The sequence below is a fragment of the Mustela erminea genome, chromosome 1, assembly GCF_009829155.1.
Source record: "Mustela erminea isolate mMusErm1 chromosome 1, mMusErm1.Pri, whole genome shotgun sequence".
NCBI classification, from domain to species: domain Eukaryota; kingdom Metazoa; phylum Chordata; class Mammalia; order Carnivora; family Mustelidae; genus Mustela; species Mustela erminea.
In genome coordinates, this window is record NC_045614.1 from 27439515 (window position 1) to 27457483 (window position 17969).

The following is a 17969-nucleotide window of genomic DNA, read 5'->3' on the forward strand; positions in this document are numbered from 1 at the left end:
CGAACCAACATTTAGCATTTCCTGTCTATTTTTGCTATTATAGTGGTTGAAGTAGTAGCAACTGTGTTTTTCATTTGAATTCCCCTGATAGTATGGAGCTCTTCACATGCTTGTTTGTATAATCTTTGTGAAGTACTTGTTCAATTGTTTTTGCCTTTAAAAAGTTCTTTTTTTAATTATACAGTTGGAGAATATGTTCTGGATAGAAACTTTTTGTCACATATATATTATGAATATTTCCTCTGTGGGTTGATTATTCATTTTCTTAAAACTGTCTTGATGAGCAGTTTTAATTTTTTAAAAAGATTTTATTTATTTGAGAAAGAGAGAGAGAGCAAGTGAGCATGTTTGGTGGGGAAGGGCAAAGGAAGAGGGAGAAGACGACTCCCTGCTGAGCAACAACGGGGAGCCCAACACAGAGCTTGATCCCAAGACTTGGGATCACGACCTGAGTCGAAGGCAGAGGCTTAACAGACTAAGCCGTTCAGGCGCCCAGAGCAGTTTTAAATTTTGGTGAAGCCCATTTTGTCAACTTATTCTTTATTAGGGTTAATGTTTTCTGGGTCTTAAGAAATCTCTTATAGTTATTTATATTTTTAGCATTTATATTTGGATGTTAGAAATGTATGATAACTGCTTTATATCGAAGTAGTTTTTTGTGAATGATGTGAAATATGGGTTGAGGTTCATTTTTTTTCTCCCATATGGATACTCAGAGAAGTTCTGGGTCTGAAAAAAAGATGTTCCTATCTCTATTGAATTGCTCTGGTGATTTGGTTGAAGATCAACTGACTATACATGCATGTGTCTATTTGTAAACTTTTTACTGGTATCTTTGCCAAGAACACATTGCCCTAATTACTGTAGCTTTATAACATGTTGTGAAATCATGAGGTATAATTTTTATATTTTGAAAATTGTGTTGTATTCTGTCTTTTGAGTTCCCATATATATCTTAGAATTTGTTTATAAATTTTGCAAAAAATATTTAAAAAAAAAAGCCTGTTGGGATTCTGAGTGGGATTGGACTGAATATACTATATTTGGATCCAAAACCAACATGTCTCCATTTATTTAGGTCTTCTTCAATTTCTCTCAGCAATGTTTTATAGCCTGCAGTGTAAAGGTTTAGCATATGTTTTATTAAATTTATTCCTGAGTATTATGTACTTTTGACGCAACTTAAATACTTTTAAAATTAAAAATTAAAACTGTAATTGTTTAATCACCATACTGTATACCTGAAACTAATACAACACTATATGTTGACTATACTGGAATTAAAATAAAAAACTTAATACAAGTATTTAAATTAAAAAATTTTTTAAACTTCAATTGTTTATTGCTATAAACAATTTATATAGAAATATATAGAAATATAGTTGACTTTGGTTATTGATGTTATACTCTGTGACCCTACAAAACTCACTTAATCTAGAAGGTTTTGTTTGGTTTTAGCAGATTCCTTACAATTGTCTTAGATGATTATGTTGTCTGCATAGAGAGAAACTTTTCCTTCTTTTTTCTAATCTGTACGTGTTTTATTTCTCTTTATTATCTTACTGCACTTACTGGGACCTCCAATATAATGCTTAATAGAAGTAGAGTGGATATCCTTGCCTTGTTCCCTATCTTAGTGGATAAGTAGTCAGTATTTCACCACTAAGTATGATTTAGTTGTAGGTTGTTTTTTTTTTTTTTAAATAGAACTCCTTTATTAGATTAAGAAAGTTTCTTTCTTTTCCTACTTTGATGTAAGCTTTAACCATGAATGACTAATGAACTTTTGTTAAATGATTTTTCTATGTTTATTGAGATTACCTTATAATTTTTTCCCCTATTATTCCATTAACGTGAAAGATTACAGTGACTGTAAGACTAACCTTAAATTCCTGGAATAAACACCTAGTCACGGTGTTAAGGATTCATGTGTTTATGTTCATAATTGATACTGATTTATAGTTCTTTTCTGGGAATTATAATATCTTAGCTTGCTTTGTTATCAACATTATGCTGACCTCATTTTATTCAATGATTTGGGAAATGTTCCTTCTCTTTAATTATCTGAAAGACAGTGTCTAAAATTGGTATTTTTTTTTTCTTTAAATGTTTGGTAGAATTATATGTAAAGCCTGGATGTGAATTTTCTGGACCTGTATTTTATTTGCAGGAATGTTTTACATTACAAATTCAATTTCTAAAAATAGATATATGGCTATTTTAACTTTTAATTTCTGTTAGTATCAGTTTTAGTAATTTGTGTCTTTCGCAGAAATTTCCCACTTCATCTAAATTGTCAAACTTACCGGCAAAATATTGTTCCTAGTATTCCCTTATTTTCCCTTTTCCCCATTTTCACTCTTGAGTTTAGTAATGTGTGTGTTCTTCTTTTCTTGATTAAAGTAGCTAACAGCTTATCACCTGCTAAATCTTTTCAAAGAACAAACTTTGGTTTTATTGATTTTCTCCACTGTCCAGTTTTTATTTCATTTATATATTCTCTTGATTATTTCTTTCTCCACATTTTACATGATTCAGATGCATCCCACAAATTTTGGTATGCTTTATTTTCATTACCATTTGAAATTAGTTAAAATAACAGTTAGAAATGTTTTCTAATATCTCCCATAATTTTTTTTTTTTTTTTTACTTACAAGTTACTTGGAAGTATGCTGCTTTATTTCTAACTACTTAGGGACTGTCCAATTATATTTTTGTTATTAATTCCTAATTTAATTCCCTTGTATTCACAGAACATACTCTGTATGATTTCAGTCTTTTTTAGGTTTATTGAGATTAATAAAGCCTAACATATCATACAGCTTGGATAAACCAGAGTGCACCTGAATGTAGTATGTATTAGGCAGTTGTAAGATGGTATGTTCTAAAAATGTCAAACAGGTCTGGTTGATTGATAGCATTTTTCAAGTTGACCGATTTTCTCTCAATATCTAAGAGGGAAGTGTTGAAATCTTCATATAAAATTGTGAATTTATGTTTCTCTCTTTGGTTCTGTGAGTTTTTGCTTCATGCATTTCCAAGCATTGTTACTAGGTGTGTATATATTTAGGTTTGTTATATCCTCTACATGATTAAACTCCCTCATCATTATGAAATGTGCCTCTGTACATAATATTCCTTTTCCTGAAGTCTACTTTGATATCAATATAGCCACTCCAGCTTTCTTATGGTTAGTGCATGTATAGTATAACCTTTTTCCTTTTTAATTTTTTCACTTGTGTCTTTAGATTTAATATGCATCTCTTATAAACCATATACAATTGTGTCTTGATTTTAATTGATCTAATAATCTCTTTTAGTTGGAGAGTTTAGCCCATTTCTACTTAATGAAATTATTCCTATATATGAGTTTAAGACTACCATCTTGCTGTTTGTTTTTGATTTGTCTCATCTCTTCTTTGTTTAGTTCTTTCCTATATTCTTTCGGATTGAGTGAGTATCTTTTTAGTGTCCCATTAATCTCATCAATTGGCTGATTACTTATACTCTTTTATTTTTTCAATCACTGTATTAGTCTGGAATAGAAATCATTAACTTATCACAATCTAACTTTGAGTAATATTAGAATATCTCATGTGTAAGAATGTTAAAAACGCATACTGATGTTTTTACCATTCTTTGTGTTAGTCATATACTTTACTTCTATACTGTTAGTATTTTTGCTCTCAACAAATACTTTTAAAGAAATTATGATATGAATAAAGAATCTTTTAGATTCATCTATGTACTTTTAAAAGATTTATTTATTTATTTGAGAGAGAGAGAGAGAGAGAGAGCCAATGGGAGAAGGGACAGAAGGCGGGGGGGGGGGGGAAAGAGAGAAGCAGACTCCCTGCTGAGCTTGGAGCCTGATGAGGTGCTTGATATCACGACCCTGAGATCACAATACTGAGATTACAACCTGAGCCAAAATCAAGAGGTGGACACTCAAGCCACTAAGCCACCCAGGCACCCCCAGATTCATCTACATATTTATCACTACTGGTACTCTTCTCTCATTTAGATCCACATTTTCATCTGGTACATATTTTTTTCAGTCTGAAGAACTTCCTTCGATATTTTTTCTAGTGCAAGTTGCTAGCAATGAATTCTCTAGCACTTTTTAGTTTCGGTGTTTTTATTTTGCTCCAATTTTTGACGAATAGTTTCACTAGATACAGAATTCTAGGTTGACAGGTTAAAAATTATTATTATTTTTTTACCTTAGCATCATTCCATTGTCTTTATTTCATTGCTTCTGAGGGAAAGCTTGTGATATATTTTATCAATGTTCTCTAGTGAATAATGTCATTTTTTCTTCTGCCTACTTTTTAAGATTTTCTCTTTATCATTGATTTTCAGCAATTTAGTTATGACATACCATGGCATGATTTTGCAGTGTTTTTTTGTTTTTTAAGTTACGATATACCATTGTGTGGGTTGGTACTGTTTTTGAGAGATCTCCAGCCCTTAATTTGTTGAGCTTATTGGATCTGTGAATGTATTTTTCAAATTTTGAAAAATTTCAGTCATCATTTCTATAAATTTTCTCATGCTCAATCTCTCTGTTCTCCTGTTACTACGTCAATTACACACATATTAGATTGGTTGATATTGTTTCTCAAGCCATTCAGACTGTACTCATCTTTTTTTTGAGGTCCCCCCTGCACTGTCCTTTGTTTGAATAGTTTCTACATTCCTGGGTCAATTTTACTGATATCTCCGGTATTTAAGTTGGTGTCAAGTCCATCCAGTGAATCTCAGTGCCATTTTCTCTGTTTTTGTTTTTTTTAATTTGCTTTACCTCTTTAAGTATATTTCATATCTGTCCTCCTCTTCTACTTCTTTGCTACTACACTAATGCAGGCTTATATGTCTCACCTAGACGTCTGTGCATTGCTTCTTAATTGGTCTCTTCCTCTAGCTCTCCATTCTGATATCATACTTATTTTCTAGAATGCAGATCATATTGTGAAATTTCTCCATGTTAAAAATTGCTTTAAAAATTTCTAATGGACTAAAATTCATATTTCTCAACATGACTTTCAAAGCCCTTCATGGTTTTGTCTAGTCTTCTTTTCTAGCAGTGTAATTCCATGCATTTGAGTCAGTTAATGGATCAACTGTGACATAAATTTTCATACTATTGTTTGTGTGTATTTATAATTTAGCATAAATACCTCCACGTAATAATCCCCAACTTGGCTAGGCAAGTTTGATAATTTCCTTTAGCAGCATCTGGTTCCTAAGACTAGTCTGCTGTTTACCAGAGACCATTATAATTAATTGTTTATATGTTTGCCTCCTCTGCCATATTATATTCACCTGTGGATTCCTATCATTTGTCACAGACCTTGGCCTATAGTAGGAGCTCAATAAATATTTGCCAACTGAAATGAATTTTAAGTTCAGAAGTTTATTGTGACACTATATTCCTAGTAAACATGGAATTATGTCAAGAGAAAATAGTAAAATAATAACAGTATCAACTAACGTTAATCGATCACTTATAAAAGCTTGGCACTATTCTAGGTAATAACTCTTAAAATCCTAACAACTCCTCCAGGAAGCAGGTTCTATTATTTTCTCCACCTAACTGATGAGAAAATGAAGCAGAGAGAGATTAACTGACTCGGATAAGGGCCCAGATAGGAAGTGACGACTAGAATTTGAACCACTACAAGCTAGCTCTAGAGGCCACACTTCAACTCTAACAATATCCTCCTGTCTGTTCATGTGATTTAAAAATGGGGTAATCATCTGTTTTCCAGAACAAACTTATTTTTATGTGGTTGTTCCCACCTCACATAAGTATTCAGGGACTTCAGAGGAAGACATGGAACTACTTTTCTTTCCCTAAATTTCTTAAACATCTATATTAGACTGACAGGTGAGTAGAGAGAGAAAAACAAATATTTTTAAATGATATTCTCATGGAGGAGATGAAAACATTTGCAAACCTTCAAATAAGTACCAGAAGCATTCTAGGTTGGAATGGTTTCATTAAGGGACATTCTCTAGCATATTAAATATGTATCTAAATGACCTTGGTCTGAATAAACCTGTTTCCTCCACTCCCGTCTCATTCAGTAACATTCGAGAAATTAAATACTAATAAAAATCAAAAATTTCTAAATCACTGACTTTACTGGGAAAATTATCTTTGAGGGGAAATTTTAAAAACATTATGCCACACTTTCAGTCTGTAATAAAAGCTATAATATATTCCATCAGAGTCATGGTCAAGAAAGCACAACTCCTAAAGAGTAATTTTATCCATTTAAATGACAAACACTGGGTATATGAGTGGTAAAGGATACTAAAAGATTTTGGCATTGTAATTTATCATACCATTTCATTATATCTCCAATGAATGATTCATTCTCAATGATATTTCATACCTGAACTTCCTATTCAAATACAATTAAATTTACTGTACATTAATATATACTTTGGTAGCAAGACATTGATGTTCATCTGATACTATCACCAACTAATTAAAATTATATTGAAGAAGAAGTAAGATTGATTTCAGTGAGTCTTGACTAAGTGGCTACCTCCATTGTTTAATCTGATGGTTATTAAATTTTCAAACTGTTCTTGCCATTGAAAACCTCAGTTAAAACTATAAATTGTTGTAATTTAAATATTAAAGTGAATTCTTCAAAATTAAGAACACGAAAAATAAATTTTTTTAATTGAAAAGTTGAACATTTAATGGTAACTGGAATAATAAATGGCCTATACATAAATATTCATATTGGTGTGGTCTAAGAATATTTGTTGCCTTTGGCTATGTAAAGGTTTTAGCTAAAGAACCAAGGCAAAGTGGACCATTTGGCAATTATCCTCTAAACTGGGGTTACAAACTCTATCTCTAGAGGGCCTAGGCAGATAACTTAAATGAATGAAGCAGGAATCATCTGAGTGCACCTGCATTCCTTATATGAGTGGAAAAACTAAACTTTACAGCAGAGCTTAAAGCTCTGTTAAAAGCATGTGGTTGCTTCTCAGCTCCAACTGACTGCTCACTGCACAAGAGACAATATTGATAACTTCTGATTTATAAATGTTAGCTGAAAACTTTAAAAATACTGTGTTCAAGGTTTACCCCCAAACTATCTATAGTTCCTAAAAAGTAGAACTGAAGAAAGTTTTGGCAAAAGAGTAGAGAACTAGAGCAACACCACAGCAGCACCAAGGAGGGCCCTAGGGATGGCATTTTGAATGGGTGGAGTGTTCTCTCTTACCTTGCTTCTCTCCATAGAAAATTCCCCTAAAATGGCTCAGCTTTGATTTGATAAGGGCTCAATGGGAATAGACTAGATTAACAGTGGAAATGAAAGACCCTTTGCTACTGTAGCATCTCTTCGATTGGGAGGAAACTGAGGGGAAAGGAGTACAAGTTTTAGATTTGAATTTCTTAATACCTGCTTGAACAGTACAGAATATTTCTGGAATCATCAAGTGCATTTAGAGACATGCATGACAAACTCATTTGTTTTATTTCCCACATCAGGAGGCACAGTAAGAATTGCCTATTTGTTCAACAAGTATTTATTGAGCATTTATCATGTGCCATGTTCTTAATGGGACTAGGGATAAAAGTCACATAAAACATGCTTGTAGTCTAAAGGTGGGGAGATAGACAAGCAAACATGATTCAAGCACAGGGTGAAGAAGTGTTACAAGGATTATGAAGTAGTGAATAGCAATGGTGAACTGTAACCTAAATAGCTATTCCACAGAGGGGAAATCGTGGAGGCATTCTTGGAAGACGTAGCAACAAAGAGCAAATCGGAGCTATAATCCTTACCTAGGGCTGAGACTGTGCAAGGCATTGTTCTAAAAGTCAGTATGTTTATTTACTTGCATTAATCTTCCAACAACTTTAATAGGAAGTATATCTCATATTATCTGCATTTTATAGATGAAGAGAATGAATACAGGAACTGGTACAGGGTCACATAACTAGTAAGTGTCAGAATTCAGACACCATGCTCTTAAGCCCTATATATAGATTAGAACATATTACAAGTAGGTATGACTTGGTGATTTTACTGGAATGCGGTCAGTATAGAAAAAAATACTTTATTTGCTTTTTGCTTAGGACTGTCTCAAATGTATGTAAGCAATTCTTTCTAAAATTGGCCACACTCAGAAAAAAAATTCTAGATGTTATGACTGTTTTGCCTTTTGAAATTTAGCATAAGCTCAAGTTACCTAAAATAATGACCTGTTTGCTTTCTTCACACCAGGATTTAAAACTACATATAACCATTCTCCATTGAGTCATCTGACTAGAGGGTGGGAAGTTGAGGTAGATGAGTTACAGAACACTGTCCCACAGGACCTATTACACTTTTTAATTTATTTTTATTTTTTTGGTTTAAGTAGTACATTTCTTAAGACATTAGATAACTGGGGCCACTGGCACATAGTCATCTGACTCATTTATTATATAGGAAATATAGGTCAGTCAAGTTCACTTTCTATCTCATCAAGGTTTGTAAAGAAAGGGAATATTTTATTTTCAAATACTGTATTCCTACAAAGGTCACTACATGACAAGCATACTACTATGTGTGTGTCGATGATATCCATGTACAGAATGATCAGTTCAGATTTTAACAAATATTTAGAACTTCAATTAGTTAACTGGCAAAGGTGACTGAACTCACAAAAGCAAGGTAATGACAGATTTTTTTAAGCTCTCTCACGGGAGAGAAAGGAAGAGTATGAATTTTATTCATTTTTTATATGACCATGGTACTTAAAAAAGTACTTTATAAACAGAGTAGGCCCATAATTAGTATTTGCTGAAATGAATTTAATATTTTAAGCAGCATTCATGTGGCACTTACAATTTTGCGCTTGATCATGAAGAGTGGGATTTTTGCATGAAGAGGAGTTGAGGACAGTTCCTTATGAACTGTTGATAAATACAATCTTCTTTTAATGTTCCCTAGATCAGTAATTCTGAAAAAAGAAAGAAGAGAGTAAGATTCCCATTAATATAATAACTACTACTTTGAATAATCATCAAAATGATATAATTTATCATATAGGCCCTTTGCAATAGGGAGATCAAACAAAGAATTTAAGAACTGCCTTTCTTCTCTCAAGAAGTAATAAAATTTCTTCCTTAAATTCAAAGTGCTCACAAGCTTGAATGTATAAATTCACTTAATATGCTAATTTATTTCAGTACTCTACACTAGATTTCTACAGTCTTCTAGCCTACAAAAAAATTCAATTTGTATGAACTGAGAAACTGCTAGCCTTTAATAACCATGCCTGTTCCAGCCCCTTAAGCTTGTGTTATCTTGGGACATACTGTCACCTACTAAATAGGAAAACATTATGGGTTTCTTTCCCTAAAAATGCACCTGTCATTTTATATAGGCTCTTAGTCTGCTTGGAGACAGACACAAAACACTGACTGTCGGTTTCACTTCCTAAGCACATATCTTCAAACCAGAATTATAATACACAAGTTTATTGCTCACTATTCAGGTCAAGTCATAGTGATACCAAGGACACTGAATTTGAACATCTTTAATAGATTTAGACCACAGCCATGATCATAAAGATTAGGTTTGCTTCAAACTGATAGAGGCTCATTTTTATGTTCTGCTTCCTTTAGGTCTCAGAGGTAACACAGCAGGCTTAAAATCTCTAAACCTATCTCAGGCTGCTATATGGTAGAGTTGATGCTTATTAAAGACTGTCTTTTTAATCAGAGAATAGTGATTTCCCCCATTTTTAGAAACTTTATCTAGATGTACAAACTGCTAATTTTCTACAGTTAGTAATCCCTCAAGGTGACAACATTTCACTCAAATGAATTGCTACCAATATTTATTATGTAATTAACTATTTGAAAAGTCAACAAAGCTTCTTCCATACCTCTTTCTTATCTCCCCTTCCTACTTTTCTATTCTTATTATTTCTTCTTTCTAAAATACATATTCTATAGAAAAACTATTATTGAACAATGTTAAGATTAAGTACAGTAAAAATTAGATGAGATGATTTCAGAGTATGTCCCAGACCTAAAAATTCTACTACACCTACACAAAAAAAAAACCCATAATTTCATTTAAAAAGCAATAAATCCTTTCAAACCAGAGTCAAAGGTAAGGTTAAGATGCAAAAGGATTAAGTCTACCATAGTTTTATATTTAGATGTGTAAGTAAATGTAGCCTGATTTTTGCCCCAAGGCAGTGTCTTCAAAGTGGTGGGGTGGTACACAATCATCTGCTGAAGTACAGAAGGAAACTGTTCTATCTTTTATCCTGCCCTTTAAAAATGCTATATTTTGTGCATATTTCATTATATAGTAGCACAGCAACATATTCCTGTTTTTGAAATAAATGAATGTACTTACGTGGTTAGTGTGCTCAAACATTTTACCAATAGGCTACCAATAGGTTCAAATATATTTGGGAAGAATTGTCATGTTATCAAGGCCTCTTGTGTAAGACATTCTGATTAGGGAAGAGAAGGAAAGACTACATAGGGATTTTGGAAAGGGAAAGGGAAGAAAAACTTCCCTTGCATTATACAAAAAGTTTGGTTGCATCAACCAAAAACTGTTTTATTAAGTGTTTGCTTTGCTTATGGAGATTAGACAATGTCATTTTTATTGAAATTAGTATGGATCAAACTCCAAATAGAGGAATGTTTTAGTAGCCAACCGCCTTATCAACATATAAAATGAAAGGAATGAACATTCATTCATTCACTCATTCACATGTTCAACAAATTCTCACCGATCCAAGAAATATCCTGGTAATACACTGGGGAACATGATGGTGAAAAAAGCAAGATAAAAAAGGAGAAAGAGACAAAATAAATGCAAACTATCTAAAGTGCAATGAAGATAACAAATAAAAGACTGAACTAGAAAAAAAAAATAACCTACTTTGAACAATAAAGCCAGCAGAGTTAGGTAGGATTTATCTGGTAGGTAGAAAAAGAAAATGAAGTAGAAAGGGTAGTAGACAAGAGACAAATCATGTATGGTCTTTAGCCAAGGTAAGGGGTTTTATAAATTTATTGTTTATAAAAGGAAGCTATTAGAGAGCCAACATTCTACCTTTCATGATGAATGGATATTTTTAAAAAACAAATATAGTCTCTTTTATTTCTTTATTGGGGTAAAACATGCATAACTGTAACATGGATTTTAGAGTACAATCTCATGTGCTTTGATAAATGTATACACTGATTTCATCACCACTCCAAAAAAAGTATTGAACATTTCCATCACCTTAGAAAGTACTCTTCTGGTGCCTTCTAGCTAATCCTCACTCTTTATTTCTATTAACATGGGTAAGTGTTGTCTGTTCCTGAACTTCTTGTAAATGAAATGGTGTAGCATATACTCTTTTGTGACTGGCTTCTTTCACTTAACATGACATTTTTGAGATTCATCCATGTTGTAGCACACACCAATAGTACCCTTCTTTAACTGCTGAGTCATACATGGCTATACATTTATCTATCCATTCTGTTATTGATGGGCATTTGTTTCCAGTATTGGTTTCTCATAAATAAAACCTGTCTGAATATGCTCATAGAGTCTTCTTGTGGACAGGTGTTTCATTCTCTTGATAACTAGGAATGGGATTACTGGGTAATTGGGGGATATACAGTTATAACTTGATAGAAATAATTCTCCAAAGTGGTTGCAATGATGCCACATTCTCACCAACTTTTGGTATTATTGGACTTTAAGTTTTGTTTTGTTTTGGGGGGAGAGAGAGAGAGAGAGAGGGGAGGGGGGCGGGGCAGGAAGAGAGAGAATCCCAAGCTGACTCTGCACTGTATGGAGTCCTATTCAGGGCTTGATCTCATGACCCCAAGGATCATGACCTGAGCTGAAACTGAGTTGGATGCTGAACTGACAGCCACCCAGGCACCCTGGTACTATCAGACTTCAATGTTATCCAATTCTAGTTGGTATGAATTGATATCATTGTGATTTTATTTGCATTTGTTTTATGACTAATGACACTGACCACTTTTACATGTATTTACTGGTATACCTTGTGAAATGTCCATTAAGTCATTTGTTCAATTTTTATTGGGCTGTTTTCTTATTATAATTCTAAGAGTTCTTTATATATTTTAGATACACATCTTTTGTCAGATATATGCATTGTGATTATGTTCTTCCCTATTATCACAATGATATCTTTTGTTAACCTTTTATTTGGAAATAATTTCTCACAGAAAGGTATCAAGAACAGAGCACAGTGGGACATCTGGGTGGCTCAGTGTGTTAAACCCTCTGCCTTTGGCTCAGGTCATGATTCTGGGGTCCTGGGATCAAGTCCTGCGTCTGGCTCTCTGCTCAGCAGGGAGCCTGCTTCCCTTCCTCTCTCTCTGCCTACTTGTAATCTCTGTCTAATAAATAAATAAAATCTAAAAAAAAAATAGTGCACAAGAGACTCATATACACTTGTCTAAATTAGCTTAATGATACCTTTTGATTAGCATTAGTTTTTAATTTCATGAAGTCCAGTTTATCAATATTTATACTAGTATTTTCTATGTCCTAAAAAATTTCTGCCTAGCCCAAAGCTGCAAAGAAGGTACTTTCCAACATTTTCTTCTGGATCTTCATAGTTTTAGGTTTTACATTCTATGATCTGTCCAAGATTAATTTCAGTATTGTGTGAGGAAGTGGGTGTGGTTGTTTCTGTATGTTTATTCAGTTGTCCCAGCACTATTTGTTAAAGATTCTCCTTTCCAAACTGAAATGCTGTGATATTTTGTTGAAAACCAGTTGAATATATATGCATGAGTATGGATCTATTTCTGGGCTTTCCACTGATCCATTTGTTTCATTTATCCATTCATCTACCAATGTCACACTCCTCAGTCATTGTGGGTTTGTATTAGGTTTTGAAACTAGTCAAAGAAACTATTCAACTTGGTTTTGTTCAGGTTTGTTTGGCCCTTGTTTTCCACAGATTTTAGGACCACTTATCGTTCTCTATAAAAATGTTCCGAGTTTTGGATTGTGTTGAATCTACAGATCAATTTGGGGAGCACAATATTGAGTCATCCAATTCACTTACATATATAGCTTCCGCACTTATTTAGGCCTTGTTTAATTTCTTTCACAATGTTTTATAGGTTTCATTTTAGAAATCTTGCACATCTTTTATTAAATGTATTCCTAAATATTTTGTTTTTTGACATGATTGAAAATGAATTTTAAAACATTCACCAGCCAAATGCTACTAGTATATAGAAATTCCAGTGATTTTTGTATGTAATTATTTCTGTGAACTTGTTTAATTCAAATATTAGTTTTAGTAGTTGTAGATTCCAGAGGATTTTATATATAAACAATCAAGGATTTTATATATAAACAAGCATGTCTTCAGTGAATAAAGACTTTTACTTCTGCTTTTCTAAATTTTTATAACTTTTATTTCTTTTTCTTGTATTACCACACTGAATAGAACCTCCAGCATATACTAAACTGAAGTGATGAGCACAGAAAACTCTGTTATGTTCACTATGTTTCTATTAAATGTGATGTTAGATGTGAGTTTCCTTTATCAGATTTAATATATTCTTTTCTATTTCTAATTTTTAAAGTTTTTTTTCTTCTTTTTTTTTAGTCATGTAAGGGTGTGGAATTTTGTCAATGTCTTTTTTCTGCAACAATTCAGATTCTATTGTTCCTTTATTCTGTCCATATTTTGAATTATACAAATTGATTTTCAAATGTGAAATCAACCTGGTACTCTTGGTATAAATTTCAATTATGCTACCATTTTGTTGAAGATTCTTATATCTATGTTCATGAGGGACACTGGTTTGTAATTTTCTCATAATACCTATGCCAGGTTTTGATAACAGAGTTAAGCTAATCCTACAAAGTGATTTGGGAAGTGTTTCTTCCTCCTATATTGCCAGAAAATTTGTTTAAAATGGTGCTAGTTTAAATGTTAATAGAATTAATCTACGTCTGAAGTTTTCTTGTGGGAAGATTTTGGCTATACATTCAATTTAATAGATTAGTAGGTTATTCAGATTTCTAATTTTTGTTGTTTTAGTTTTGACAAAGTGTGACTTTACTGCCATAAAGTTGTTCATATTATTCCCTTTATTATCTTTTTAAAATATTTTTTTTTATAAACATATAATGTATTATTAGCCCCAGGGGTACAGGTCTGTGAATTGCCAGGTTTACACACTTCACAGCACTCACCACAGCACATACCCTCCCCAATGTCCATAACCCCACCACTCTCCAGAACCCCCTCCCTCCCTTTATTATCATTTTAACATCAGTAGCACCTATAGTCCTATTCCTTCTCTCATTCCTGACATTAGAAACTTGTGATTTCTCTTTTTATTAATCAATCTGCTTTGGTTTATTAAGCTTATCTTTTTAAAGAAACAACTCTTGGCTGCATACAATTTCTCTATTCTTTGTTTTCAATTTTATTGATTCCTAGTTCTATTTTTATTTCTTTTCTTCTACTTACTTGTGTTTAATTTGTTATTTTTTCCCCCAGCTTCTTAGGATGGACAGGTTAGATAATTAATTTTAAACTTTTTTTTTTCCTCATACAAATATTTAAAGCTTATAAGCTTTCCCTCCACTCAGCATTATGTTAACTGTCTCCCACAAATTCTGGTATATTGTATTATAATTTTCATTCGGTTTGAAATATTTCCTAATTTCCCATATGATTTCTTCTTTGAATCTTGTGCTACTTAGATGTGTGCTATTTAATTTCCAAACAGTACAGTCTTTTCTATATATTGCATTACTATTGGTTTTTAATTTCATTCCATTGTGGTCAGAGAACATACTTTATAAAGTTTTTTTTCTAAAAAAAAAGGTAATAAGACATTGTATGATTCAGCATATGACTGAATGGTCTACATGCACTTTAAAAAGTTAAGAACTGCTTTCCCTAAGTCTACTCCATACTGATCTATCATCTATTTCTCTTTAGGGCACTCTTTCATATTTCTGGGCAGTTCTGGCACCTAGATCACAATTTTCTTCTGCCACCATTCTGGGTAACTTTATCTACCTAGAGAGCAAAAATTAATTTAAAACAAAACCTATTTCACTATGATAACTAACACATCTATTCTAACTTTAAGGTCTCCTATTTAGGGTCTCCTATTTAAGGTCTCCTATTAGGTCTTCCTAATTTTATTAATTCATTTTACCAGCATTCAGTCAATGCCTCAGTAGCACAACACATTATATATATATATATATATATATATATATTTTTAAAGATTTTATTTATTTATTTGTCAGAGAGAGAGGAGCTAGAGCGAGCACAGGCAGACAGAGTGGCAGGCAGAGGCAGAGGGAGAAGCAGGCTCCCTGCCAAGCAAGGAGCTCGATGTAGGACTCGATCCCAGGACGCTGGGATCATGACCTGAGCTGACGGCAGCTGCTTAACCAACTGAGCCACCCAGGCGTCCCAAAAATAACCATTCTTAAGTAGCAGTTTTTAGCACATTTCATAGACATTATCTTACTAAGTCTGACAAAAATCTTTCACTTAAGGCAGTATATTCATTCTCCATTTTGTAGATGGGGAAACTAGACTCCAGAAATTTAGGAAGCTACTAGTCTATGTAAATACAGCTAGTGGTAACGGAGTGTTAAAACTTATCTCTTCAAAATCCACTGTCATTTCAATGATATGACAGTATGGTCATTACCATTACAGGCTGAATTTCTTTCATTCGTTTATGCTGAATGGTTTATGCTGAATGGCCACTATTTGCTCCATGCTGTGCCAGCACCGACAAGAGTGCCCTGATGTCCATCTTCAGAGAACCACAGCTAAACACTTCCAAAACAATACTTGCTCATCTGATGTAAACCATTACCCCTTCTCTTCTCCCCTTCTCACTCTTTTAAATACCATTTCCCACTCAATTCTGGATTCTAGTCTGGATCCAATTACCCAATAGGTCACAAACATGTGTCTTACAACCATGACCCATGTAAAGTCTCCTGAAAGGATGATGAAAGCTAGCAAGATGAATGTACTCAGCTAGAATGTGGTAATTTATCTAAAGGAAAAAAAAATCTATCAAGCATCAGAATTTTTTTACTTGATCAGAACGAGTGATTTATGCTTCAGTGCTTGATGTATGCATTCCCCAAAGGAAAGGTAGCAATATTTTTATTAAATATTAATTACTTATTTAACATTTTCTATATGCCAACACTGTATTAAGTATTCTGTATGCATTATCTCACTTAATGCTCCCACAAATCTTACAAGATGCCTACTATTATTACCTCTACTAACAGATGAGGAAACTAAAGCTTTAGTTCCCAAAGTTACACATCTAGCAGAATCCAGATTTAAACTCAGATCTAAATGATCCTAATACATACATTCTTAACTACATGCTGACTTTCTTTTGGGCAGATAGTGCCTAAAAACACATCCACAGTAGAATAATCTTTGCTCCTGGGAACACAATATTTAATATCTTGTAGATAAGACTCCTATCCTTTACTGTGTTTGGATGGACAGAGCCTATGTTTGTCTTCGTGTGTGTGCACGTGTGTACACATGTTCTGTTGACAAAGTCTTCCTTAAAAATTTGTAAACAACAGCAACAACAACAATAACCACCTTCTATGATCCAGGAACTCTGATCTTACAATTAAAAGCTCATAGGCTAATCTTGCTTTCTTTATTTCTATGTTCTTGTAGATTACTTCACTGTCCCACCAGAGGCCTCATACACATACTCACAGTCCTATCAGTTATTAGTGAGGACCTCTGTGAATCACTGATTGTTCATGTTTTGAACATTTGGGCTTCACTGTTCCAATTAGCTGTCAGATCCTATCATAGTCATCTTTCTAGTAGTTTCATGTCTATTTTTTCTTTGGTTTTCTGTAGCCACAATTCTCAGTCATTTGTTGCTTTCAATACACTAGTCTCTCTGCCTCCATACTTTTGTCTCTTAGTCCATTCTTCATGTGGACCAGCCATGGGGACTGAATGTCACCCCTTGGCTCTAATTTCTTTGGCATCCTATAATCTAAGGAATAAAGCCTTTAATTATAGGACCTCCAAAATCTGACCCTTAGTCACTACTCCATTATCATTTTTCACCACATTCCTCAATGTACTCTCTGCTCATGTCAGATTTCATATAATAAGGAGTTCAAGACTGAAACCAGGGGGTTGCAGAGAAACCAGGTGAGAACATCAGCAAGGAGTGAAATTGCAGAATAAAGCCAGGGTTAGTTTTGAGGAGTCTTAAATATGAGATATCAAGAAGAGCTTGATGGGGCAGATATCAAGGCTATACTTAATAAACAGAAGAAGATGGAAAATGGAAGAGAAACATCTAAATCCCTACCCATTTGCCAGAACCTCCACTCAATTTCACCAATGTTATCTCATTTATTCTTTACAACAATTCTTCTGAGGTAGAGATTAATAATCATATGTAGTGATTATTACCAATATAGTGAGAGGTTTAGAGACATTAAGCCATTTGTTCACGGTCTCGGAGATAGTATGTGGCAGAGCCAGTAATCTATCTAAAAAGATAAAGCCAGAGGAAAAAGGTACATTATTTACAATTCTATCTGACAATTCTAAAGGATGGCAGTGCATGGTTTAGTGTTTTTGAAAGTTTCCTGCTTACTAGGAAGGAAGAGTTGAGTAACTGGCCTACAATCCATTCAACCCCTTTACTAAAGGGCATTCATTCCAAGAGAAAGGTAACGAGCCAAAGCTCCTTGTAAACGTGACTGACCTCTGACAAATACATCAGTGGTGTTTATTAGAGGGGAAATCCTTAATAGAAGGGATTTTCTTTTTTCCTTTTTCAGGATGTACCTGATCTTTCTAAGATTGCTTTTGGTTAACAAACTTGGATCCATGCACTTATGGGGCATGGTTCTTTGGAAAATGTCACATAGGCTAAA

General features: G+C 33.5%; 1 protein-coding gene across 8 annotated transcripts in view; it reads right to left on the bottom strand.

The window, feature by feature from the left end:
• Nucleotides 1–17969, bottom strand: part of C1H3orf67 (chromosome 1 C3orf67 homolog) — a 247862-nt gene that overhangs the window by 154774 nt on the left and 75119 nt on the right. For all 8 annotated transcript variants that reach the window (XM_032323954.1, XM_032323924.1, XM_032323904.1 and 5 more), the window contains one exon: nucleotides 8865–8979. In XM_032323954.1, the coding sequence (XP_032179845.1) occupies nucleotides 8865–8979 (115 nt within the window). The remainder of the gene's footprint in view (nucleotides 1–8864; nucleotides 8980–17969) is intronic.